The sequence below is a fragment of the Pongo pygmaeus genome, chromosome 8, assembly GCF_028885625.2.
Source record: "Pongo pygmaeus isolate AG05252 chromosome 8, NHGRI_mPonPyg2-v2.0_pri, whole genome shotgun sequence".
In the NCBI taxonomy this organism is placed as follows: domain Eukaryota; kingdom Metazoa; phylum Chordata; class Mammalia; order Primates; family Hominidae; genus Pongo; species Pongo pygmaeus.
In genome coordinates this window covers 74,015,954-74,041,012 of record NC_072381.2, presented here as the reverse complement: position 1 = coordinate 74,041,012, position 25,059 = coordinate 74,015,954, and the positions used below count along the sequence as shown (strand labels likewise).

At 45.9% G+C, this 25,059-nt stretch overlaps 1 protein-coding gene across 4 annotated transcripts in view; it reads left to right on the top strand.

Annotated features, from left to right (window-relative positions):
• Positions 1–25,059, top strand: part of TET1 (tet methylcytosine dioxygenase 1) — a 168,820-nt gene that overhangs the window by 21,272 nt on the left and 122,489 nt on the right. For 2 of the 4 annotated variants that reach the window (XM_063670532.1, XM_063670529.1), the window contains exons 1-2: positions 8,204–8,623; positions 19,716–21,751. In XM_063670532.1, coding sequence (XP_063526602.1) covers positions 19,838–21,751 — 1,914 coding nt within the window. In that variant the 5' untranslated portion in view covers positions 8,204–8,623; positions 19,716–19,837. Of the gene's footprint in view, positions 1–1,374; positions 1,494–8,203; positions 8,624–19,715; positions 21,752–25,059 lie in introns of those variants that run through there. The other 2 variants (XM_063670531.1, XM_063670530.1) reach the window with 2 other exon arrangements.

Genomic DNA, 25,059 nt, shown 5'->3' with positions numbered 1-25,059 from the left:
CTGGGAGGGAGGCTGAGGCTGCAATAAGCTGTGATCATACCAGTGCATTCCAGCCTGGGCTACAAAAGAGACCCTGTGTCAAAGAGAGAGAAAGGAAGGGGAGGGGTGGGGAGACGAGGGGAAGGGAGAGATTCTCAGGGAAAGAAATAAAAAAGCAAGGCCAAGCAAAGGGACCACCTGGGCATGGTAAATACAAAAGACCTATAAACAGCAGAGGAGAAGGAATTAATGAAGAGGAGACTGTGCTGATGCTAGAAAGACAGGGGCTCATTAATGGAGTAAGAGGTGCTTAGATAAAGTAACATGGAAGCTATGGGCTCAAGGATACAAACTAATGGGCAGGCACATAACATAGAGAAGAAACTTCAAGTAAGAAAAGAAATTGCATGCTGAGGAAAGGAAAGAAAGGTAAGAAATCTCTGTCATCTGAGCCACCGTGCCCGGCCACACCCAGCTATTTTTTTGTATTTTTAGTAGAGATGGGGTTTCACTATGTTGGCCAGGCTGGTCTCCAACTCCTGACCTCATGATCCGCTCGCCTCGGCCTCCCAGAGTGCTGGGATTACAGGCGTGAGCCACCGTGCCCGGCCGAAACTATTGCTTTTTAGCAATTTTTATTTATTTTATTTAAAATTTATTTTATTTAAAATTTATTTTATTTTTTAGTAAAATAAAATAAGCATTTTAAAACCTATTGCTGTCTGGGCACAATGGTTCATGCCTGTAATCCCAGCACTTTGGGAGGCAGAGGCGGGTGAATCACGAAGTCAGGAGTTCGAGACCAGCCTGTCCAAGATAGTGAAACCCCTTGTCTACTAAAAACTACAAAAAAAAAAAAAAAAAATTAGCCAGGTGTGGTGGCAGGTGCCTGTAATCCCAGCTACTTGGGAGGCTGAGGCAGGAATCGCTTGAACCAGGGTGGCAGAGCTTGCAGTGAGCCGAGATCACGCCACTGCACTCCATCCTGGACAACAGAGTGAGACTCCATCTCAAAAAATAAAAAAAAAATTATTTATTTCTTCACTTTTCCATGGAATCTTATCAGACCACTGACAACCTCTGATAAGGAGTGGACTACTGTGATATGAAATACGTTTAGTCTGAGTCCCCAGCTCCTGTCACACAGCTCCTAAAACCGTAGGAATTTCCTGAGTGCTAGGAATGTCTTAGTTATTCACAACAAATCCCTTCATCACACCAGAGTTTATGCTAAAGAAGTGATTTAGGGTGGGTCCCCAAGGTAGCCTTAGGCTGGGGCTGCTCAACAGGTGATTAGTGGATTGGAAAGGCAGAGGGGGTGGGGGAGGGAGGGGTTCAGGAGTTGATGCTCTATAGAAACTTTTGAACAAGGGGTTGCTGAACACTTCGAGTTGCTGGGAGGTCAGTGTGCGCAGTCAAGGTACGGAAGCTTTGTGACACCTCCATCCACAATCATGCCCTTTGCATATCTTCTTGGAGTGATCATCTGTGTCCTTCATAATACATTGGTTAACGTAAGTAGAGCATTTCCCCTGAGTTCTGTGAGCCATCCTAGCAAATTATCAAACCCGAGGAGAGGGGTTGTGGGACCCCTGATTTATAGTCAGAAGCACAGGTCACTGTCTGGGGCATGTAATTGGTGTCTCAAAATGGCGGCAGTCTTGTGGGACTGAGTCCCTATCTGTGGGCTTCAGATAGCATCAGAACTGAATTGAGTTAGAGGACACCCAGTTGGCGTCTGCTGGAGAATTTTGGTGTGTGTGTGTGTGAAAACCCCCATAAATCTGATAAATATTCTGAGCCGCATTCAGTGTTAGTAGGGAGAAAAAAACTTTTTTCCCTTAATTTGTGACCAATAAATGCCAATTCTTGAACACCTGCTCGGTGCAAGTTCTCTCCTCTGGTAGTTCTCTGGTCATTCCCTTGGGTCCTTTCTTTTTTCTTTTTCTTTTTTTTTTTTTTGAGATGGAGTTTCACTCTGTTGCCCAGGCTGGAGTGCAATGGCGTGATCTCGGCTCACTGCAACCTCCGCCCCCAGATTCAAGCGATTCTCCTGCCTCAGCCTCCCGAATAGCTAGAATTATAGGCATCCACCACCACGCCCGGGTAATATTTTGTATTATTAGTAGAGACGGGGTTTCACCATGTTGGCCCAGCTGGTCTTGAACTCCTGACCTCAGGTGATCCACCCGCCTCAGCTTCCCAGAGTGCTGGGATTATAGGCGTGAGCCGCCACGGCCGGCCTCTTTTTTCCTTCTTTAAGAATTATTTTATTTTTTTGGCAGACTCATGCTCTGTCACCCAGTCTGGAGCACACTGGTGCAGTCAGAGCTCACTGCAGCCTTCAACTCCTGGGCTCAAGCAATCCTCCTGTCTCAGCCTTCTGGGTAGATGGGACTATAGGTGTAAGCCACAGTGCCCAGCCTCCTTGAGTTTTTTCTACTTGAAATTTTTCTTTCTCCTTTGGATTCCTCTCCCAACTGACAGCATTAGATCTTCACCAATGCTACTGCTGGCTTCTGCTGCTACAAGATGTATCTTGCCCAGCTTCTGCGCTATCCCCCAGGACCATGCAGAGTGTGCTGCCCCAGATCACCAAGGGACAACTGACTCTTTACTACCTGCTATTATATCATCTATCTATCTATTGAATTTATGTTTTATATTTATTTATTTATTTATTTTGAGATGGAGTTTCGCTCTGTCACCCAGGCGGGAGTGCAATGGTGTGATCACGGTCCACTTCAACCTTCACCTCCCGGATTCAAGCAATTCTCCTGCCTCAGCCTCCTGAGTATCTGGGATTACAGGAGTCTGCCACCACGACTGGCTAATTTTTGTATTTTTGGTAGAGACAGGGTTTCACCTTGTTGGTCAGGCTGGTCTCAAACTCCTGACCTTGTGGCCAGGCGCTGTGGCTCACGCCTGTAATCCTAGCACTTTGGGAGGCTGAGGTGGGCAGATTGCCTGAGCTCAGGGGTTTGAGACCAGCCTCGACAACATGGTGAAACCCCGTCTCTACTAAAATACAAAAAAAATTAGCTGGGCGTGGCGATGTGCGCCTGTTGTCCCAGCTACGCGTGAGGCTGACGCAGGAGAACTGCTTGAACCTGGGAGGCGGAGATTGCAGTGAGCCGAGATCACGCCACCGCACTCAAGCCTGGGCGACTGAGGGAGATTCCGTCTCAAAACAAAACAAACTCCTGACCTCATGATCCACCTGCCTCAGCCTCCTAAAGTGCTAGGATTACAGGCATGAGCCACCGTGTCCAGCCTATTTTATTTTTTATTTTATTTATTTATTTACTGAGTTAGGGTCTTGCTATGTTGCTCAGGCTGGTCTCAAACTCCTCACACGTCAGCATCTTAAGTAGCTGGTCCCACAGGCATGGGCCACCTAACCCAAATTCATTTATCTATCTATCTATCTAATCAGACCCTGATCTCCATATAGGAAATAATGAGTCTGTCTTCCTTAGTTACTATATAATTTATACTGCCAGGATTGTATAAGATTCCTAACACTTAGTGTTGCCAAATTTTAAAATTTTGTCCAATGGAGATTATATTCTTTCTTTTTTTTTTTTTTTTTTTTGAGGTGGAGTCTTGCTCTGTCGCCCAGGCTGGAGTGCAGTGGCGCGATCTCAGCTCACTGCAAGCTCCGCCTCCTGGGTTCACACCATTCTCCTGCCTCAGGCTCCCGAGCAGCTGGGACTACAATCGCCCGCCACCACGCCCGGCTAATTTTTTTTGTATTTTTAGTGGAGACAGGGTTTCACCGTGTTAGCCAGGATGGTCTCGATCTCCTGACCTCATGATCTGCCCGCCTGGGCCTCCCAAAGTGCTGAGATTACAGGCGTGAGCCACCGCGCCCGGCCAACCTGGCTAATTTTTGTATTTTTAGTAGAGACAGGGTTTCACCTTCTTGGCCAGGCTGATCTTGAACTCCTGACCTCATGATCCGCCTCGGCCTCCGAAAGTGCTGGGATTACAGGTGTGAGCCACTATGCCTGGTTGAGATTATATTCTTTAGGAAAGAATCTCTGTGTGTATATGTGTGTTTGAGGGGGTTATGCTATATTATATATATAATTTCCACCTCTGCCAGGTCACTAACCAAGACAATTTAGTAAGCAGAGTAGCTAAGATGTTTTAGAGATAGAGCAATAGTAAAATGAGAAATAACTGTAGAGGGAACTTGAGTTAGGTTTGGATGAGTTAGATAAGTGCAGTTCCTATACCCTTATGACATAATTTTCATACCTCTTTTTAAAAGAGGTGACTGGAAAAAAGACATTCTTGCTGTTACTTGGGGGAGAAAATGGGGTAAGTTAATTATAAGGATAGTGGAAAATTGCCTAAACATTTATTCTTTGTTATTGAGGTCTGGAAAGAATTGCACTTTATTTTCTTCTCCCTGAGTAGACACCTCATGTTATTGTTTAATTTCCCATGACTTGTTAAACCTTTTAGACTTTATGGAAACTTCTGGCCCCTTTCCTGACAGATGAACCTGATCAGGTTGCTGGGTGCCGAGGTGGTTTTTAATATCATCTACGTGCTGATGACTCTCAATTTGTTTCTCCAAGATAACTCTCTTTTCCCAAACTCGAAATTGTCCCAGACTTGGTCAGTGGGAGGGACCTGTCCTTTTTTGATGGACATTTAGATGGTTTCCAGTTTTTCACCATTGTGAAACATAATGAAAATATTTTATTGACACAGACTCAATTCAACCTTCAGAGCCTTTGCACTTGCTTTTTCCTAAGCCTGCAATCTTCTTCCAGCTTCCTCCCTTACTTTTTTCAGATCTACTCAATGTGGTCTTCCTTGATTGCTGAATTCAAAATTACAATCCTGGTCAGGGGCAGTGGCTCATGCCTGTAATCACAGCTACTTGGGAGGCTGAGACACAAGAATTGCTTGAACTTGGGAGGAAGGTTGCAGTGGGACAAGATTGCACTACTGCACTCCAGCCTGGGTGACTGAGTGAGACTACCTCTCAAAACAAACAGGCCGGGCGCGTTGGTTATTTGGGAGGCCAAGGCAGGTGGGTGACCTGAGGTCAGGAGTTCGAGACCAGCCTGACCAACAAGGTGAAACCCCATCTCTGCTAAAAAAACACAAATTAGCCACGCGTGGTGGTGCATGCCTTTAGTCCCAGCTATTCAGGAGGCTAAAGCAGAATTGCTTGAACCTGGGTGGCGAAGGTTGCAGTGAGCCGAGATCGGGCCACTGCACTCCAGCCTGGGCGACGGAGCAAGATTCCATCTCAAGAAAAAAACCCAAAAAACAAAACACACACACACACACACACACACACACACAATTATTTTAGAAGCACACATGCACTTAGAATCCTTTTAGAAGCATTCACTGGGTTTTTTGTTTGTTGGTTTGTTTTGAGACAGGGTCTTGATCTTTCCTCCAGGCTGAAATGCAAGTGGTACAATCTTGGCTCACAGCAACCACCTCCCAGACTCAGGCGATTCTCCCATCTTAGCTTCCCGAGTAGCTGGGAAAACAGGCATGCACCACCATGCCTGGCTAATTTTTATGTTTTTAGTAGAGATTTCGCTATGTTGCCCAGGCTGGTCTCAATCTCCTGGGTTCAAGTGATCCTCCCCCTTCTGCCTCCCTAAGTGATGAAATTACAGGCATGAGCCACTGAGCCCTGAGCCCTGTGTATTGTGTGTGTGTGTGTGTGTGTGTATTTGAATTTGAGACAGTCTTGCTCTGTCTCCAGGCTGTAGGCTGGAGTGCAGTGGTGCCATCTTGGCTCACTGCAACCTCCGCCTCCCGGGTTCAAGCGATTCTCCTGCCTCAGCCTCCTGAATAGCTGGGACTGCAGTTGCGCGTCACCACTCCCAGCTAATTTTTGTATTTTTAGTAGAGACTGGGTTTCAACATGTTGGTTAGGACGGTCTTGATCTCTTGACCTTGATCTGCCTGGCTTGGCCTCCCAAAGTGCTGGGATTACAGGTGTGAGCCACTGCGCCCGGCTATTTTTTTTTTAATTGCAATCTTCCCCAGCATTCCCCATCCCCTTCCCTGCCTTATCCCCCCACTTTATCCCGGTGCTATCACTATCTGATACACTATATATTCTGCTCATTTATTTTCTTTATTTTCTGTGCCCCGACTCCTACAACACGATGGAATGCAAGCTCTACAAGGACGGAGGTTTCCTTTTCCTCACTTTTGTTCCCCCAAGTTTGGAACTGTGTCTGGCACTAAGTAGGGACTCAAGGGGAATGAGTGTTACCATGGACATCATTCTATGTAGTTGTATGATTTTCCTATTTCAATACATTTTAAAGTTAATCCAGTTAATTGACAAAAGCCAGGTTATTTCTATTTTATGATAGTCCTTTTCCTTTTGTTCTTCATGAAAATTACATTATGTTGGATTTTTCCTTTTCCTTTTATTGGGGGCAGGGAGATGGGTCTTGCTGTGGTTGCCCAGGATGGCCTCAAACTCTTGGGCTCAAGTAATCTTCTTGCCTCAGCCTCCCGAGTAGCTGGGATGGTGCGCATTATTATGCCCACCTGAAAGTCAGGATTTTTTTTGAGACAGTGTCTTGCCCTGTCACTCAAGCTGGAGTGCAGTGGCTTTACCAAAGCTCACTGCAACCTGAAACTCCTGGGCTCAAACAGTCCTCCTGCCCCAGCCTCTCAAAGTGTTAGGATTACAGGTGTGTGCCCAGCCTTGAAAATCAAGTTTTATAAGTCAAACTCTCCCTGCATTCCTTTCTTTTTATCTAGGTAGAATGTTTCTAACACAGTTTTAACAAGTAACCTTTTTGAAGCATTGACTCAGAAGGGTCAATTTTTGTCCATAAGATTGATTTCACGGAAGGCAGCTATGCTAACCCCTATACCATCAACGGGTCATATAAAATTTATTTCAGGCCTGGTGCGGTGGCTCATGCGTGTAATCCCAGCACTTTGGGAGGCCAAGGCAGGCAGATCACCTGAGGTCAGGAGTTCGAGACCAGCCTGACCAACAAGGTGAAACCCCATCTCTTCCAAAAAAATAATAATAATAACAACATAGCTGGGTGTGGTGGTGCACACCTGTAAGCCCAACTACTCAGGAGGCTGAGGCAGGAGAATCGCTTGAACCCAGGAGCAGAAGTTGCAGTAAGCCGATATCACCCCATTGCACTCCAGCCTGGGCAACAAGAGCGAAACTCCGTCTCAAAAAAAAAATTTATTTCAAATGCCACATTTCTGATTTTATTCAGCCAAGGTACTTTGATTGTGCCATTGAAAACACGAGTGCAGTCATCAGTTTGCTCTGCCAGCCTGGAATCTCTGTTCCTTCTGTGTAGGAGGCAAATTTTATTCATCCTTGTATGCCTACATTGTAGTGCAAGAATACATTTGTATGAATCAATCAGTGAGGAAGGTTAAAAGTTTAGGAATCTTTCCCAGAACAGCCTGGTTATGCTTCTGTGTTTAAGAATAAAATCTAAGTGCAGAATGGGGGTAGAATGGTGTGAAAGGCAATGAGGGACTGAATCCTTTCCCTTCACTTGAAGTTTGACCTGGAAGGAATGAAGATTCCATGAACAGCATTTTCCTTACCACAGTGACCCCATTAAAGTCCTGGATTCCCTTGTCTGTGTCATGACTGCTGGAAGAAGCAATAGCTATCAAACATTTAGAGAAAAATTCAGATGCCCTAGTCAGTCTTAATTCTGGTGTAATGCCACTAGTTATTCCTCCTAATTCGGAAAACTTAGCTCTTCCTGCCCTTTCATTTCTTCATTCATAAAGTGAATACGACCACCACTGAGGTCCAGGGCCAAATAACTAACAGAAATATTATGATGACCTTTGCAGACATCCAGCCCAGAGTCAGGGAACACAGCCCTCATCTGGTTTCTCTCTTTGGTGTTGAGGGCGGTTTTCCGTTGCTGGCGACCTAGATATTGCTCAATGGTGTCATCTCTGACCTGGCACCTTCTTCATACATTTATAAACATGCAATTTAGAGATCCTAAAAACTTTTTCTAGAGCTCCCCTGGGAAAAAAAGTTTATGACAAAATCTTGACACCTCTCTACGTCTTCTTCGGAGACAGAGAAGTTGAGAGAGGTGGAGAACGAGGGGGAGGGGGAGGGGGTCGAGAGGGAGTCGAGGAGGGATTCCAGCTCCAGTTTGGGTAAATCCAGCTCGCGTTTTGTCTCTCGCTCAACTGTGTAGGGTCCAGCGAAGGCAGAGCCCCAGCTTCACTCCCTGAGGTCTGTCCTGGGGAGACACTGCTGCTCCGGGGGGCTGACCTGGCGGGGAGTGGCCGCGCAGTCTGCTCCGGCGCCGCTTTGTGCGCGCAGCAGCTGGCCCCTCTACTCCCGGGTCTGCCCCCCGGGACACCCCCCTGCCCCGCCCAAGTCATGCAGCCCTACCTGCCTCTCCACTGTGGACCTTTGGGAACCGACTCCTCACCTCGGGGGCTCGGGCCTTGACTGTGCTGGGAGCCGGTAGGCGTCCTCCGCGACCCGCCCGCGCCCCTCGCTCCCGCCGGGGCCCCGGGCCCCAAAGTTGTGGGGACCCGCGCGAGTTGGAAAGTTTGCCCAAGGGCTGGTGCAGGCTTGGAGCTGGGGGCCGTGCGCTGCCCTGGGAGTGTGACCCGGCTAGCGGTGAGTTGGGGCCGGGGCAGAGGGCAGGGGTGCGGGGAGCGAGGACTCCGACGCCGAGGCCAGAGGGGGGTCCGGGAGGCGGCGCGCGGCGCGGGCTGGATGTGGCCGGGGCTCTGCGTCCTTGGCTCTCCCGCGGCCGCAGGGGTGGGCTCGTTCCCCGCCTCGACCCCCCACCCCGGGACGCTCGGGGCGCTTTTGTTGCCGGAGATAAACAATGCCCCGGGCCGGAGGTATCGGCCACCCGCCCCGGAGGCCCCGCCACAGCGCCGGGTGGGGGGCAGCGGGGGCGCCTGGGGCTCTGACCCTGGGCTGCACTGGAAGCGGGACTGGCGGAGGGCAAGTGTGGCCTGGGGGAGGTGGCTGAATGTGCCAGCGGTTGGTTCCCTGGCCCCTTTGGGGAGTCGGAGGTCGGGGCGCCTCGGGGTGAGGAGAGGCTAGAGTCTGTGCAAGTTGTGAGTGGGGAGCGCGGGCTGTCCCGTGCTCAAGCGTACCCCCTAAACAAGTTTTCTCCCTCCCCCCATATTTATATGAGAGACAGGTTGGTAGGGAAACGCTTTGGCGCCTGTCTCCCCGAGAGTTTTGGGACGGCAGCTCCAGGGATGAAACGTTTGGAGTGGAGGCAGTGGTGCAGTCTTGCTAGGAGTTGGCTGGGAGTTGTAAGGATCAGGGAAGAAGGAAATAGGGAGTAGAGTGTGTTCTGTCAAAATGGCATTTAAGAAACTCATTTATGAGCACCACTGGGTCGCTGGACGCGCTGGCTTTGCGATCCCATCAGTCCCCGTCTGGCGGGATCCCGGAGCGGGCCCCGAGGGTTGGAGGTTCGCGGAGCTGGGAGCTGGGTGCTGGGGCTGGTCGTGCAGCACGTGAGGGGCCTGGTCCTCGCCCTCTGGCCAGGAGGCGGCCGCGCAACCTACCGCCCCCAGAGAAAAAATGCTCTCCTCTCTTCTCTGTGCTTCCCTCCCTCCCTCTCCCCCGCTCCGGTCCCCCCTCGCTCGCCCCAGGCTCTTCTATATATATATATATTCTACAAGAAGTGGTCTGGAAGGGACTGGCCGACGCTAGTAACCTTTCCACGTGAACGAGAAACCCACGCTGGGCATTTCTGATCCACTAAAAACTAAAGTGTCTCCAAAAGAACACTTAAAGCTTCAGCCTCGGAGTCTTTCCCGCGCCCCCAACTAGTCCCTCTCCCAAATTAACCAACCTTTCTGCATACGTCTCTTAGGGTGCCTCTTTCCCTCCGCCTCGGTGTCCTAGTAATGACCGGTTTTTGAAGAAATGTTTGAAAAGTGCTGCAAGACCTTGGAGCGAGAACAGGATTAGGTACACAGCCTTGGGCCGGCGGGGTGAGCCGCGCGCGCCACTGGAAGAGCGGCGCTGTATAACAGCAGCCCCCAGGTCTCCCCTGGACCTGAGTGTGCTCGGCGTCCCCACCCCCAATATAAAGTAAAATAAAAGCAATGGTTTAATTAGGCCTCAGGATACGAAAAAATATGGAAAAGGCTCTTCTTAACCAGTTAGGGCAATAGTTATTTGGAGCATATTAGGAATTTATGACTACAATTAAACCAGGGGCAGGGGTACACGTAGATAGGTACGGAAATAAGGACATTGGTGTGAGTTAATAATCAAAAGACTTAGGTGAATCAAACCAAGAATCAAGACTTAGGTGGCTTTTGGTGTGTTTCCCGATTTTATCGGTGTTGGTCATACGGGTCCCCCTTTTCCCCAATTAAGGGATTTTAATTAGTTTGTCAGTCTGTCTTTAAAGCTAAGTTGTGGTTTCAATTAAATTTCAGAATCAAGATATACGGGAAATGGCAGACAGTGTCCTTTTCTCTTTGCAAAGATGAGGAGTCCAGGCTTACAACTCTGGGACTGCCACTTTCCATTTTAATGAGAGTTAACTATCGTTCTCCAGGCTGGTCTTCCAGAATAGATGGGTGGGAGGGTTGGGTCTCCACTGTCTCTGCCCTTTGTTTCTCTTCCTTCTCCCATCTGATTTGTCTCCCCTCCCCCACCTTCTGAACGTCCGTATCTTTCCTGCACACTTGATTTCCTCTATCCCCTTGGTCTTTTAGTTTTCGGCCTTTTGATCCCAGTTGTCTTTTTATATTCTAGCTTTATTACTATAGATGTCGAACCCCTTCCTCAGTTTTTACTATAAGTAATTTTTCCCCTTCCTCAGTTTTTTACTATAAATTTCTTCCCCTTCTTTCGTTTTTGGCCTTTTTTGTTTTCTTTTTGGGCATTTTTTTCCTTCTCATGCTTTTTCTTCTACTTCCTCCTGATGTGTTTTATGTCTTTCTTGTCTTCGGAAGGACCGTTCTATGTCCATTCTAACGTCTCCCTTCCCTTTTCTTGGCCCTTTTTCTCCCTTTTTTCCCCCTTCCTCTCTGCAGGGCAGAGGGGTGTTTTACATATGGAAGGAGCCATTGACTAAATGTGCTGGCATTCTAGTGAGTTTCCCTGAACAGCTTTTACATGTGCCGAGGGCTCTCACACTTCCTGTGGTAGAAAACTATCTAGGAACAGCAAGCAGTTGCTTGCCTACTCTTCCTTTCGAGGTAGAACTTAGTTGCTGGAGGAAACTGAGCCAGGTGCTGCCTTTTTAAAAAAATGTTTTAAATCTTGTTTTTCTCCGCCAAGTGCAAGAGCCTTTAAGTTCTGTGGAGCTGAATGGAGGGACTATGAAATCAGTCTCTTGCAACTAGCTCTATGTATGCAAATACCACGTTTTTGGCCACTGCTGGTAGTGGGAAGAATTGAAATATGACTTTAATTTAACATGCAGGCTGGATCGTTACATCAGTTAAGCATTTTTGCCTGGAGGATTTTGGGGGAATCCAGAAAAAGGACGGATATAGGTGGGAAGAGGATCTTTCTGACATGTTGCTGTCAATACTGGCTTTTTTGTTTGTTTTTTGAGACGGAGTCTCGCTCTGTCTCCCAGGCTAGAGTGCAGTGGCGTGATCTTGGCTTACTGCAACCTCTACCTCCGGGGTTCAAGCAGTTCTCCTGCCTCAGCCTCCCAAGTAGCTGGGATTACAGGCGTGTGCCACCACACCTGGCTAATTTTTGTATTTTTAGTAGAGATGGGATTTTACTATGTTGGCCAGGCTGGTCTCAAACTCCTGACCTGAGGTGATCCGCCTGCCTCGGCCTCCCAAAATGCTTAGATTACAGGCGAGAACTACTGCACCCGCCAGTTCTCTGCAGAAAACCCTTACACTTTAAAAAGCCAGCTTTTCATTCTCTAAGCAAGGTAATTATTTTTAAAATTTAGTTGGGTTACTATCTCCTGGCCTATAATTTTGGATTGCATACTCTGTAGTTCCCTTGTCACAAAGACATTTTAGGGGGAAAAATGTTCTATTGTTTTCTTTTTTTTTTTTTTTTCAGAGTCTCACTCTGTCGCCCAGGCTGGAGTGTAGTGGTGCGATCTCCGCTCACTGCAACCTTCATCTCCTGGGTTCAAGTGATTCTCCTTCCTCAGCTTCCCTAGTAGCTAGGATTACAGGCATGCACTACCATGCCCGGCTAATTTTTGTATTTTTAGTAGAGATGGGGATTCACCATGTTGGCCAGGCTGGTCTCAAACTCCTGACTTCAAGTGATCCACCTGCCTCAGCTTCCTAAAGTGCTGGGATTATAGGTGTGAGCCACCACGCCTGGCCAAAAATTGTTCTGTTGTTGTTTAGGGGGTCTTAGTGCTCTCTGGTGAAAAGATCTGTTGATTGAGTAATGTTTTACATCCCAGAAATGGTTTTTTGTTTTTCCCTTCCATGACAGTAAGAACTCACAGGATGGTGTCCATTAATTGCACATGATTCCCTTCTTGGGCCAATGATATATGCTTAATAACAGGGTCTCCAGTCTTATTTTCTTCTCATATCATGTTATCATGTAGCTATCTCTGCAGCACTTTCACTGACTCTTGAAGACATTCCAGGTTAGAATAAAAGTAACTTTCTCATGCCTGTAATCTCAGTGTTTTGGGAGGCTGAGGCAGGAAGATCACTTGAGGCTAGGAGTTCAAGACCAGTCTGGGCAACATAGTGAGATCACCCTTGATCCTCATCTCTACAAAAAATAAAAGGAACTTAGCCAGGCATGGTGGCCTGTGCTTGTAATTCCCACTACCGGGGTGGCTGAGATGGGAGGATCACTTGAGTCTAGGAGTCTAAGGCTATAGTTAGCGATGATCACAGCACTGCACTCCAGCCTGGGCAACAGAGCAAGACCTGTCTCAAAAAAACAAAACAAACCTGATATTGAGAAACATTGAAATATCAGTTTTTATCAGAAATGAAAAATGGAAATAGAATTAGGGAAGAGTGTACACAGGGGAGATTTGACTGCTGGAAATATTTTAGTTCATCTGAGTGGTAGGATCTGAGTATTTATTTGAAAATACACATTTTTGCTGGACATGGTGGTCCACACCTGCAGTCCTAGCACTTTAAGAGGCTCAGGAGGGCAGATGACTTGAAGCTAGGAGTTTGAGAGTGGCCTGGGCAGCATAGTGAGACCACCCTGTCTTTACAAAAGAAAGAAAAAATTAGCCTGGTGTGGTGGCATGTGCCTGTAGTGCCAGCTACTTGGGAAGCTGAGGTGAGAGGATCACTTAAGCCCAGGAGGTCAAGGCTACAGTGAGCCTTGATATACCTGAGCAACAGAGCAAGACCCTGTTTAAAAAAAAAAAAAAATATATATATATATATATATATGCACACAGACACACACACATTTTTGTATGAATTGAATACTCTATGATAGAAGCACTAAAAATGGAAGTAGAGCATTTAATGATGTTTACAAAAAAGAAATTAATTTCTGGAGGTCTTTGATGTAATTCCATATTTAAATGTGGACCTATTTAATGGAGTGGACTACATTCTCTTCCTCCTGCCTCCACAAATTTCAGGGTAAGCTTACTGCCCCTACTCCGTGAGTTCGGATCTCGGGACAACTTAGTTTGTTACAAAAGAAGTTTATGTTTCAATAGTGGAGCCATGAGTGATAAAAATCAGGGTCTTGTGGGAGTCCTTATTTTGTTTCTGGTTGTCTCTGATTCTTTGGCTGGGTGGCACCCAGTGGTTTTCTCCCCTGCAGTTGGGTTTTTCAGGGGTCATTGTCCTCTTTCATGATCTCATAAAAAGGCTGTTACCATTTAAAGAAGCCACATCTTCACAATCCATGTTGTTCATACCTTTTCTATCTCCTTGACAGGCTGTTTTTTAGGAGATAGGGTTTGAATGATAAAGATTATCTTAATTACAAGTCTGAATTTCTAAAGCACTTCAATTTAAAAATGTGAAAGAATATAGGAGAGACAGAAATCAATTTGTAAACCACTTTCAAAGCAGATCCCATGACACCCTCTGGCATGCCCAGATTACTTGCCTACATACATGAATTTTAATTTTTGTGGCTGATTGCAATGACTAGATTATATACTCCTAATAATTTTTTAGCAGTATAATCTTGATACAAGAGAGAAAGCATGCTTTTAATGATATCGTTGAATTTCAAGAGATTAAAATGAATTGCTTTTTGTAATGAAAATGTGTCCTGATGAAGGTATTTGTTGACTTTTTGGAAATTGGAATTGGAATGTCTTGTTTTCTGAAAATCTTGTACAAAAAGCAGTGGTCTTTGGAGAAAATATCTTTCAGTTTTTCACAGCCAAAGACTGAATTACTGCAAGCCAAAATTTTTTTTTTTTTTTTTTTTTTTTTTTGGAAGAAGGGGAAAGCAGTAAGCTTAGATGCCAAGAATTCAAGTGAAGTATTCTCTGGCCTAGTGTTTGTATTTAGTACAGATTTATCAAAATGTTATTTTTTTGTGTATTTGATGTTATCACTAATGTCTATTTTAAAAGTCTTAAAGACACATTACATTGACTAAATGTAGTGTGCTCTGGGAATTCTTATGTGTGTAACCTACGTAGTGTGTAAGGTGGGAACAGAACCAGAAGGAGATCTTGTTCTGGAGAATATAGCAAACCCTGGGTTAAACTGCTTCCATAATAATGATAACTACCACTTATTTTCTCTCTCTCTCTCTTTTTTTTTTTTTTTTTTTGTATTTTAGAGTTGCAAACAGCCTTTTTCTTTAGCTCCTATTTATGAAACAACTATCACGCGCCAGCCCTGTGCTAAGCCTTTACACATTTTATTTCATTTTATTCTCATGATAACCCAATGAGGTCAATACTATTAGGTTTTCTTTCGTATTAAACATGAAGAAGCATAGGTATAAAGATACCAAGAAACTTGTCACCATCTACTAATATTTATGAACTGAAAACTGAACCCAGGTCAGCCTACTTCCAACGTCCATCTTTTTACTCTGCTACCCATGTCCCCTGACACTCAAACCACAGATACCACAAGGATGAAACCAGTGCCACTAGTTTTTTCCTGTGGGAGCCCATTGAAACCTCAAAACTACCTCATTTTAGATTAAGGAACATGGACTCAGTTAAGTAGTTCTCTGAAGGACACAGAGCTGGCGATCACAGATTTCAAACCCAGGACTTTTTGATGTGAGATCATCTCTAGACATGAAACTAACCAGTGGGTCCTAGGATTACCTGAGTCAGATCAGTAATTTTTAAACAGATTGAACCCGGGAGGGTTCAAGTGATTCTCCTGCCTCAGCCTCCCAAGTAGCTGGGATTACAGGCATATACCACCACGCCCGGCTAATTTTGTATTTTTAGTAGAGACGGGGTTTCTCCATGTTGGTCACGCCGGTCTTAAACTCCCGAACTCAGGTGATCCACCCATCTCCGCCTCCAGTAGTGCTGGGATTACAGGCATGAGCCACTGTGCTTGGCCGGGTTTGTTTTTTTTTAATCTATTTTTAATTTTTCTCAGACGTTGGGAGGCTGAGGCGGATAGATCACCTGAGGTCAGGAATTGGAGACCAGCCTGCTCAACATGCCAAGATCGTGCCATTGACTCCAGCCTGGGCAATAAGAGTGAAACTCCATCTTAAAAATTAAAAAAAAAAAAAATCATAGAATCAAGACTGTGACAACAGAAAATTAAGACTACTTGTCATTTGAGACCATTCGTGAGAACACATGGTTCTCAGAATGAGAACAAATGGTTACCAACAACCGTTTTCCCACACCATGAGACGGAGTTGCTACACCATGAGACGGAGGCTGGAGTGCAGTGGCGCGATCTTAGCTCACCGCAACTTCTGTCTCCTGGATTCAAGTGATTCTCCTGCCTCAGCCTCCCGAGTAGGTGGGATTACAGGCATGCACCACCATGCCTGGCTAATTTTGTATTTTTAGTAGAGACAGGGTTTCACCATGTTGGCCAGGCTGGTCTCGAACTCCTGACCTCAGGTGATCTGTCTGCCTCAGCCTCCCAAAGTGCTGGGATTACAGGCATGAGCCACAGTGCCAAGCCGATTCTGTGATTTTGAGAGAGACTGTTGATATCCTACTATAGTGAGCTTTGCTTTTGCTTAGAGCTTCATCTTATTTTGGGTCTGGGTAGGCAATCTGAAAAGAGCCAGGTCAAAACCGAAAGTCAAGTGGCGAGATTCCATCTCCACAAAAATTAAATATTTAGACTGGCGTGGTGGCACATGCCTGTGGTCCCAGCTATTCGGGCAGCTGAGGTGGGAGGATTGATTGAACCCAGGAGGTTGAGGCTGTAGTGAGCTGAGTTAGCACTACTGCACTCCAGTCCAGGTGACAGAGTGAGACCCTGTCTCAAAAAGAAAAAGAAAAAGAAAAAGACTTGTGGGATCTTGTAGAAGGGATTTTAGAACCAGCAGTCTTTGGATTGAGTCAGGAGAAAGAAAAGAGGGACATTTCTGGGTTTGGGCAGTGTCCACCACAATGCCTTCCTTAGACATAGCAGGTACTCAACAGATGTATTGGACCTGTGAGTCTTATTTGTAACCTAATTTGTCAATACTGTGCCCTGAGATTTTATGCTGTTTTGGTGTGCATGTGAAAAGCTCAAAATTTGTAGATTGTTAATTGGAATGTGGTAGGAATACTGTTGGATCTCCAGGGAGGAGAGTTTCTTTTTTTTTTGAGATGGAGTCTAGCTCTGTCACCCAGGCTGGGGTGCAGTGGTGCAATCTTGGCTCACTGCAAGCTCCGCCTCCTGGGTTCACGCCATTCTCCTTCCTCAGCTTCCCGAGTAGCTGGGACTACAGGCGCCCGCCACCAGGCCCGGCTAATATTTTTTGTATTTTTAGTAGAGACAGGGTTTCACCGTGTTAGCCAGGATGGTCTCGATCTCCTGACCTCGTGATCCGCCCGCCTCGGCCTCCCAAAGTGCTGGGATTACAGGCGTGAGCCACCACGCCCGGCTAGTTTCTTAGCTTATGTGAGCCTCTTCTTCCTCTGGTTTAACCAGCTTTACTGTCAAACAGATGATACTTCTCCATGTATAGGGATGTGCTCAGGAAAGAGATAATTTTTAAAGTATCCAAATTTGTAAAGGTTGGGATTTAAGCTTTAAAATACATATAATGGCTAGGCATGCTGGTTCACACCCGTAATCTCCGCACTTTGGGAGGCGGGGAGGATTTCTTGGGGCCAGGAGTTCAAGGCTACGGTGAGGTATGATCATGTCACTGCACTGCAGCCTGGGCAACAGGGAGACCTGTTTCAAAAAATAATAATAATAAATAAATAAATTAAAAATGCATGAAACTACAAGTGCTATGGTTTCTAATCTAGAGAAAACCCCATGCTTACCTTATTTGAGGAACTTCATCAACTTAAATCATTTGTTGTAGCAATTAAAGAAGCTTTATAGTGAATCTAAGGTTTAAAGGATACTTTAGTATTTTTCTTTTCTTTTTTTTAATAATTTCAACTCTTTTAGGTTCAGGGGGTACATGTGCAGGTTTGTTACATGGGAATATTGTGTGATACTGTGGTTTGGGGTGCAATTGGTCCTGTCACCTAGGTAGTGAACATAGTACCCAATAGTTTTTCTTTTTTTTTCTTTTTTGAGATGGAGTCTTGCTCTGTCACCTAGGCTGGAGTGCCATGGTGCGATCTCAGCTCACTGCAACCTCTGCCTCCCGGGTTCAAGTGATTCTCCTGCGTCAGCCTCTCGAGTAGCTGGGATTACAGGCGCCTGCCACCAAGCCCGGCTAATTTTTGTATGTTTAGTAGAGACGGGGTTTCACCATGTTGGCCAGGCTGGTCTCAAACTCCTGACCTCAGGTGATCCACCTGCCTCGGCCTCCCAAAGTGCTGGGATTACAGGCATTAGCCACCATGCCCAGCCAGTACCGGGTAGTTTTTCAACCCTTGTCTCCATCCCTCCCTCCTTCTCTAGTAGTCCCCAGTGTCTATTATGGCCATCTTTATGTCCATGAGTACCTGATAAGTGAGAACATCAGATATTTGGTTTTCTGTCCCTGCATTAATTCGCTTGGGATACTTTAGTACTTTCTGTGTTGATTATATTTTTCTTTTGCAGTAAACAATTCTCAGTTCCATGATTTTAATTATTTTTAATTTTTTTTTGAGACGGAGTCTTGCTCTGTCACCCAGGCTGGAGTGCAGTGGTGCAATCTCAACTCACTTCAAGCTCCGCCTCCCGGGTTCACGCCATTCTCCTGCCTCAGCCTCCTGAGTAGCTGGGACTACAGGCACCCGCCACAATGCCCAGCTAATTTTGTTTGTATTTTTAGTAGAGACGGGGTTTCACCGTGTTAGGCAGAATGGTCTCGATCTCCTGACCTCGTGATCCGCCTGCCTCAGCCTTCCAAAGTGCTGGGATTACAGATGTAAGCCACCGCACCTGGCCTAATTATTTTTAAATTTTTGTCATTTTCTATTTTTGTTATTTTATTTTATTTTATTTATTTTATTATTATTTTTCTGAGATGGAGTCTCGCTGTGTCGCCCAGGCTGGAGTGCAATGGTGCAATCTCGACTCACTGCAACCTCCAGCTCCCAGGTTCAAGAGATTCTCCTGCCTTAGCCTCCTGAGTAGCTGGGATTACAGGCGCCTGCCACCATGCCTGGCTAATTTTTGTATTTTAGTAGACACAGGGTTTTGCCACGTTGGCCAGGCTGGTCTCGAACTTCTGGTCTCAGGTGACCCACCCACCTCGGCCTCCCAAAGTGCTGGGATTACAGGCATGAGCCACCACGCCCAGCCCTGTTATTTTATTTTATTTCATTTTATTTTTTGAGATGGAGTCTCACTCTGTCACCCAGGCTGGAGTGCAATTGTGCAATCTCAGCTCACTGCATCCTCTGCATCCTGGGTTCAAGTGATTCTCCTGCCTCAGCCTCCTGAGTAGTTGAGATTATACGTGTGCACCACCACACCCAGCTAATTTTTTTTTTTGGCCAGGCTAGTCTCAAACTCCTGACCACCTTGGCCTCCCAAAGTGCTAGGATTACAGGCGTGAGCCACTGCGCCCGGCAATTTTTGTATTTTTAGTAGAGATGACGTTTCACCATGTTGGCCAGGCTGGTCTTGAACTCCTGACCTCATGACCCACCTTCCTTGGCCTCCCAAAGTGCTGGGATTACAGGCGTGAGCCACCGCGCCTGGCGACTGTTTTTATTTTTATGAGTTGGAGTCTGCCTATGTTGCCCAAGCTGGTCTTGAACACCTGGCCTCAAGTCATCTTCCTGTCTCAGTCTCCTAAAATGCTGGGATCACAGGCATGAACCATTGCTCCTGGTCCTTACTTTTAAGTGGCCGGGCACGCTGGTTCACACCTGTAATCCCAGCACTAGGGGAGGCCAAGGTGGATGGATGACTTGGGCCCAGTTAGAGACCAGCCAGGGCAACATGGCGAAAACATGTCTCTACAAAAAATACAAAAATTAGCCTGGTGTGATGGTGTGAGCCTGCAGTCCTAGCTACTTGGGGAGCTGAAGTGGGAAGATTGCTTGAGCCTGGGTAGGTCCAGGCTGTGGTGAGCTGTGGTCATGCCTCTGCACTCCAGCCTGGGCAACAGAATGAGATCCTGTCTCAAAAAAATAAAATAAAACAAATAGTAGTGAATATTATATTTCAAATAGGGGAATGCATAGGAAAAAGACTCACTTCAGTGTATTCTGTTGTTATTTCAGACCAAAACCTTGTGTGACTGAGCTGAAGAGCAGTGCATCCAGATTCTCCTCAGAAGTGAGACTTTCCAAAGGACCAATGACTCTGTTTCCTGTGCCCTTTCATTTTTTCCTACTCTGTAGCTATGTCTCGATCCCGCCATGCAAGGCCTTCCAGATTAGTCAGGAAGGAAGATGTAAACAGAAAAAAGAAAAACAGCCAACTACGAAAGACAACCAAGGGAGCCAACAAAAATGTGGCATCAGTCAAGACTTTAAGCCCTGGAAAATTAAAGCAATTAATTCAAGAAAGAGATGTTAAGAAAAAAACAGAACCTAAACCACCCATGCCAGTCAGAAGCCTTCTGACAAGAGCTGGAGCAGCACGCATGAATTCGGATAGGACTGAGGTTCTTTTTCAGAACCCAGAGTCCTTAACCTGCAATGGGTTTACAATGGCACTACGAAGCACCTCTCTTAGCAGGCGACTCTCCCAACCCGCACTGGTCATAGCCAAATCCAAAAAGGTTCCACTTTCTAAGGGTTTAGAAAAGCAACATGATTGTGATTATAAGATACTCCCTGATTTGGGAGTAAAGCACTCAGAGAATGATTCGGTTCCAATGCAAGACACCCAAGTCCTTCCTGATATAGAGACTCTAATTGGTGTACAAAATCCCTCTTTACTTAAAGGTAAGAGCCAAGAGACAACTCAGTCTTGGTCCCAAAGAGTTGAGGATTCCAAGATCAATATCTCTACCTACAGTGGCCCTGCAGCTGAGATCTTTCCTGGGCCACTGGAAGGGACACGTTGTGGTGAAGGACTATTCTCTGAAGAGACATTGAATGATACCAGTGGTTCCCCAAAAATGTTTGCTCAGGACACAGTGTGTGCTCCTTTTCCCCAAAGAGCAACCCCCAAAGTTACCTCTCAAGGAAACCCCAGCATTCAGTTAGAAGAGTTGGGTTCACGAGTAGAATCTCTTAAGTTATCTGATTCTTACCTGGATCCCATTAAAAGTGAACATGATTGCGACCCCACCTCCAGTCTTAATAAGGTTATACCTGACTTGAACCTTAGAAACTGCTTGGCTCTTGGTGGGTCTACGTCTCCTACCTCTGTAATAAAATTCCTCTTGGCAGGCTCAAAACAAGCGACCCTTGGTGCTAAACCAGATCATCAAGAGGCCTTCAAAGCTACTGCAAATCAACAGGAAGTTTCTGATACCACCTCTTTCCTAGGACAGGCCTTTGGTGCTATCCCACATCAATGGGAACTTCCTGGTGCTGACCCAGTTCATGGTGAGGCCCTGGGTGAGACCCCAGATCTACCAGAGATTCCTGGTGCTATTGCAGTCCAAGGAGAGGTCTTTGATACTATTTTAGACCAACAAGAAACTCTTGGTATGAGTGGGAGTGTTGTCCCAGACTTGCCTGTCTTCCTTCCTGTTCCTCCAAATCCAATTGCTACCTTTAATGCTCCTTCCAAATGGCCTGAGCCCCAAAGCACTGTCTCATATGGACTTGCAGTCCAGGGTGCTATACAGATTTTGCCTTTGGGCTCAGGACACACTCCTCAATCATCATCAAACTCAGAGAAAAATTCATTACCTCCAGTAATGGCTATAAGCAATGTAGAAAATGAGAAGCAGGTTCATATAAGCTTCCTGCCAGCTAACACTCAGGGGTTCCCATTAGCCCCTGAGAGAGAACTCTTCCATGCTTCACTGGGTGTGGCCCAACTCTCTCAGTCTGGTCCTAGCAAATCAGACAGAGGGAGCTCCCAGGTCAGTGTAACCAGCACAGTTCATGTTGTCAACACCACAGTGGTGACTATGCCAGTGCCAATGGTCAGTACCTCCTCTTCTTCCTATACCACTTTGCTACCGACTTTGGAAAAGAAGAAAAGAAAGCGATGTGGCGTCTGTGGACCCTGCCAGCAGAAGACCAACTGTGGTGAATGTACTTACTGCAAGAACAGAAAGAACAGCCATCAGATCTGTAAGAAAAGAAAATGTGAGGAGCTGAAAAAGAAACCATCTGTTGTTGTGCCTCTGGAGGTAAGCAAACAGTCAAGGGGCTGGGAGACAGCTGACACTTGGTATATTGATCTATATGCAGAGACACTTCCAGTGTCTCTAGTGTCTCTATGTAATAGTGAATTACTTCACTATTACATATTTTTACTTTGGTACAATGTTACTTTAAGTTATCCATAAAAGAATTCCTGGACCTACCTGAAGTATGTCTTGTGCAGTGATGCCTTAGCTAGCTTATTTTTAGAATTTGTCCCAGAAAACTAGAACATACAGTTTTTTTCTCATTACAGGATTTGATGGAAACGTAGAGAAATTGTATGAAATGTGGTTTTGCGAAGATTTCCCCTATGCCTTTTTTGGCTAGTTGCATGTCTTTTTTGGCAGTCACAGATTTAAAAATTAAGAGTGGAACAAATTCATTAACTCCATAGCAGCCTGAAAAACCAGAGGAATTAAACAACTTTCCTTTTGAAAGAACACAGTTGCATCCCTAATCTTGAAACTTTGTTTTGGAGACATAGCAATAATACAGCTTTTGTCTCAACTTTTGGTGAGTGATTTCTACCTGCTCTACCAACCTCATAGGGTTGTTGGGATTAAAGGAAAATGGCTTGTAAACTCCAAAGTGATATACAAACATTAGTTCTTATTATAGTTTATGAACCTAAGGTAATTAAAGGATCTGTTGATTTCGAATTTATTTAAAAACTTTTAGGGAGCTTGGTTAAAATCCAGTATTGCTTTTTCGGCCTTTTGAAACACCTGTCAAATATGATGTTTTATGATTTTTAGATCATGCATTAAAGTTATGTTTATTACATCTACTATGAATGCAGGTATGGTAGAATAGATGGACTTAGAAGTATTGTAGCCCTGGTGCGGTGGCTCACGCCCATAATCCCAACACTTTGAAAGGCCGAGGTGGGGAGATCACCTGAAGTCAGGAGTTTGGGACGAGCCTGGCTGACATGGTGAAACCCCATCTCTACTAAAAACACAAAAATTAGCTGGGCGTGGTGGCGGGTGCCTGTAATCCCAGCTACTCTGGAGGCTGAGGCAGGAAAATCACTTGAACCCAGGAGGCAGAGGTTACAGTGAGCCAAGATTGCGCCATTGCATTCCAGCCTAGGCCATAAAAGCAAAACTCCGTCTCAAAAATAAATAAATAAATAAATAAATAAATAAATAAATAAATAAAGTATTGTGGCTGGGCATGGTGGCTTACACCTGTAATCCCAGGATTTTGGGAGGCCAAGGCGGTGGATCACTTGAGGTCAGGAGTTCGAGACCAACGTGGGGTGAAACCCCATCTCTACTAAAAATACAAAATTAGCCGGGCATAGTGGTGCACACTGGTAGTCCCAGCTACTCAGGAGGCTGAGGCAGCAGAATCGCTTGAACCCGGGAGGTAGAGGTTTCAGTGAGACATCATCGTGCCACTGCACTACAGCCTGGACAACAAGAGTGAAACTCCATCTCAAAAAATAATAATAATAATAAATAAATAAATAAGTAAATAAATAAATAGGCCGAGCGCGGTGGCTCACGCCTGTGATCCCAGTACTTTGGGAGGCCGAGGCGGGCTGATCACAATGTCAGGAGATCGAGACCATCCTGGCTAACATGGTGAAACCCCATCTCTACTAAAAATACAAAAATTAGCTGGGCGTGGCTGCGTGCGCCTACAGTCCCAGCTGCTGGGGAGGCTGAGGCAGGAGAATGGTATGAACCCGGGAGGCGGAGCTTGCAGTGAGCTGAGATTGCGCCACTGCACTCCAGCCTGGGTGACAGAGCGAGACTCCATCTCAAATAAATAAATAAATAAATAAATAAATAAATAAACAAACAAATAAATAAATAAATAAAAGTGTTGTGAGGCTGGTCACGGTGGCTCACACCTGTAATCCCAGAACTTTGGGAGGCTGAGGTGGACAGATCACTTGAGGAGTTCGAGACCAGCCTGGCCAACCTGGCAAAACCCCATCTCTACTAACAATACAAAAATTAGCCAGGAGTGGTGGTGCATGCCTGTAGTTCCAGCTACTTTGGAGGCTCAGGCACAAGAATCACTTGAACCTGGGAAGCAGAAGTTACAGCGAGTGGAGGTTGCGCCACTGCACTCCAGCAGGGGCAACAGAGAGAGAGACCCTGTCTCAAAAAAGAAGAAGTTTTGTGAGGTTTAGGCCAAGCATGGTGGCTCATGGCTGTAATCTCAGCACTTTGGGAGGGCTCAGGCAGGTGGACTGCTTGAGCCTAGGAGGTCGAAATCAGCCTGGGCAACATAGCAAGACCTCATCTCTACTAAAGATACAAAACTAGCTGGGTGTGATGGCACGCTCCTGTAGTCCCAACTACTTGGGAGGCTGCAGTGAGAGGATCGCCTGAGCCTGGGAAGTCAAGGCTGCAGTGAACAGTGATGGTGCCACTGCATTCCAGCCTGGTTGACAGCAATGAGACCCTGTCTCAAAAAAAAAATAAATAAATAAAATAAAAAGTATTGTGAACTTAAAATTCAGGAAACTGTTTCTATTTCTTTTTTTGTTTTTTATTTTCTTTTCTGAGACTGAGTCTCACTCTGTCACCCAGGCTGAAGTGCAGTGGCATGATCTCGGCTCCCAAGTTCAAGCAACCTCTCCCTCCCAAGTTCAAGTGATTCTCTCTTGCTTCAGCCTCCCGCATAGCTGGGATTACAGGCACCCACCACCATATCTGGCTAATTTTTCTATTTTTTTTTTTTTTGAGACGGAGTCTCATTCTGTCGCCCAGACTGGAGTGCAGTGGCGCAATCTTGGCTCACTGCAAGCTCCCCCTGCTGGGTTCACGCTATTCTCCTTCCTCAGCCTCCTGAGTAGCTGGGACTACAGGCGCCCGCCATCGCGCCCGGCTAATTTTTTTTGTATTTTTAGTAGAGACAGGGTTTCACCGTGTTAGCCAGGATGGTCTCGATCTCCTGACCTCAAGATCCACCCGCCTCGGCCTCCCAAAGTGCTGGGATTACAGGCGTGAGCCACCGTGTCCAGCCTTAATTTTTGTATTTTTAATAGAGACAGGGTTTTGCCATGTTGGCCAGGCTGGTCTCCAACTCCTGACCTCAGATGATCTGCCTGCGTTGGCCTCCCAAAGTGCTGGGATTACAGGCATGAGCCACCGTGCCTGGCCTTCTATTTCATTCTTGACTTAAATTATCAGTTTAAAAATGCTGATTTTGGCTGCTCATGGCGCTTTGAGATAAATAAACTAGGCAACATAGCAACATACACCTCTACACCAAAATTTTATTTCATTTTATTTTATTTATTTTTGAGACAAAGTCTCGCTCTGTCACCCAG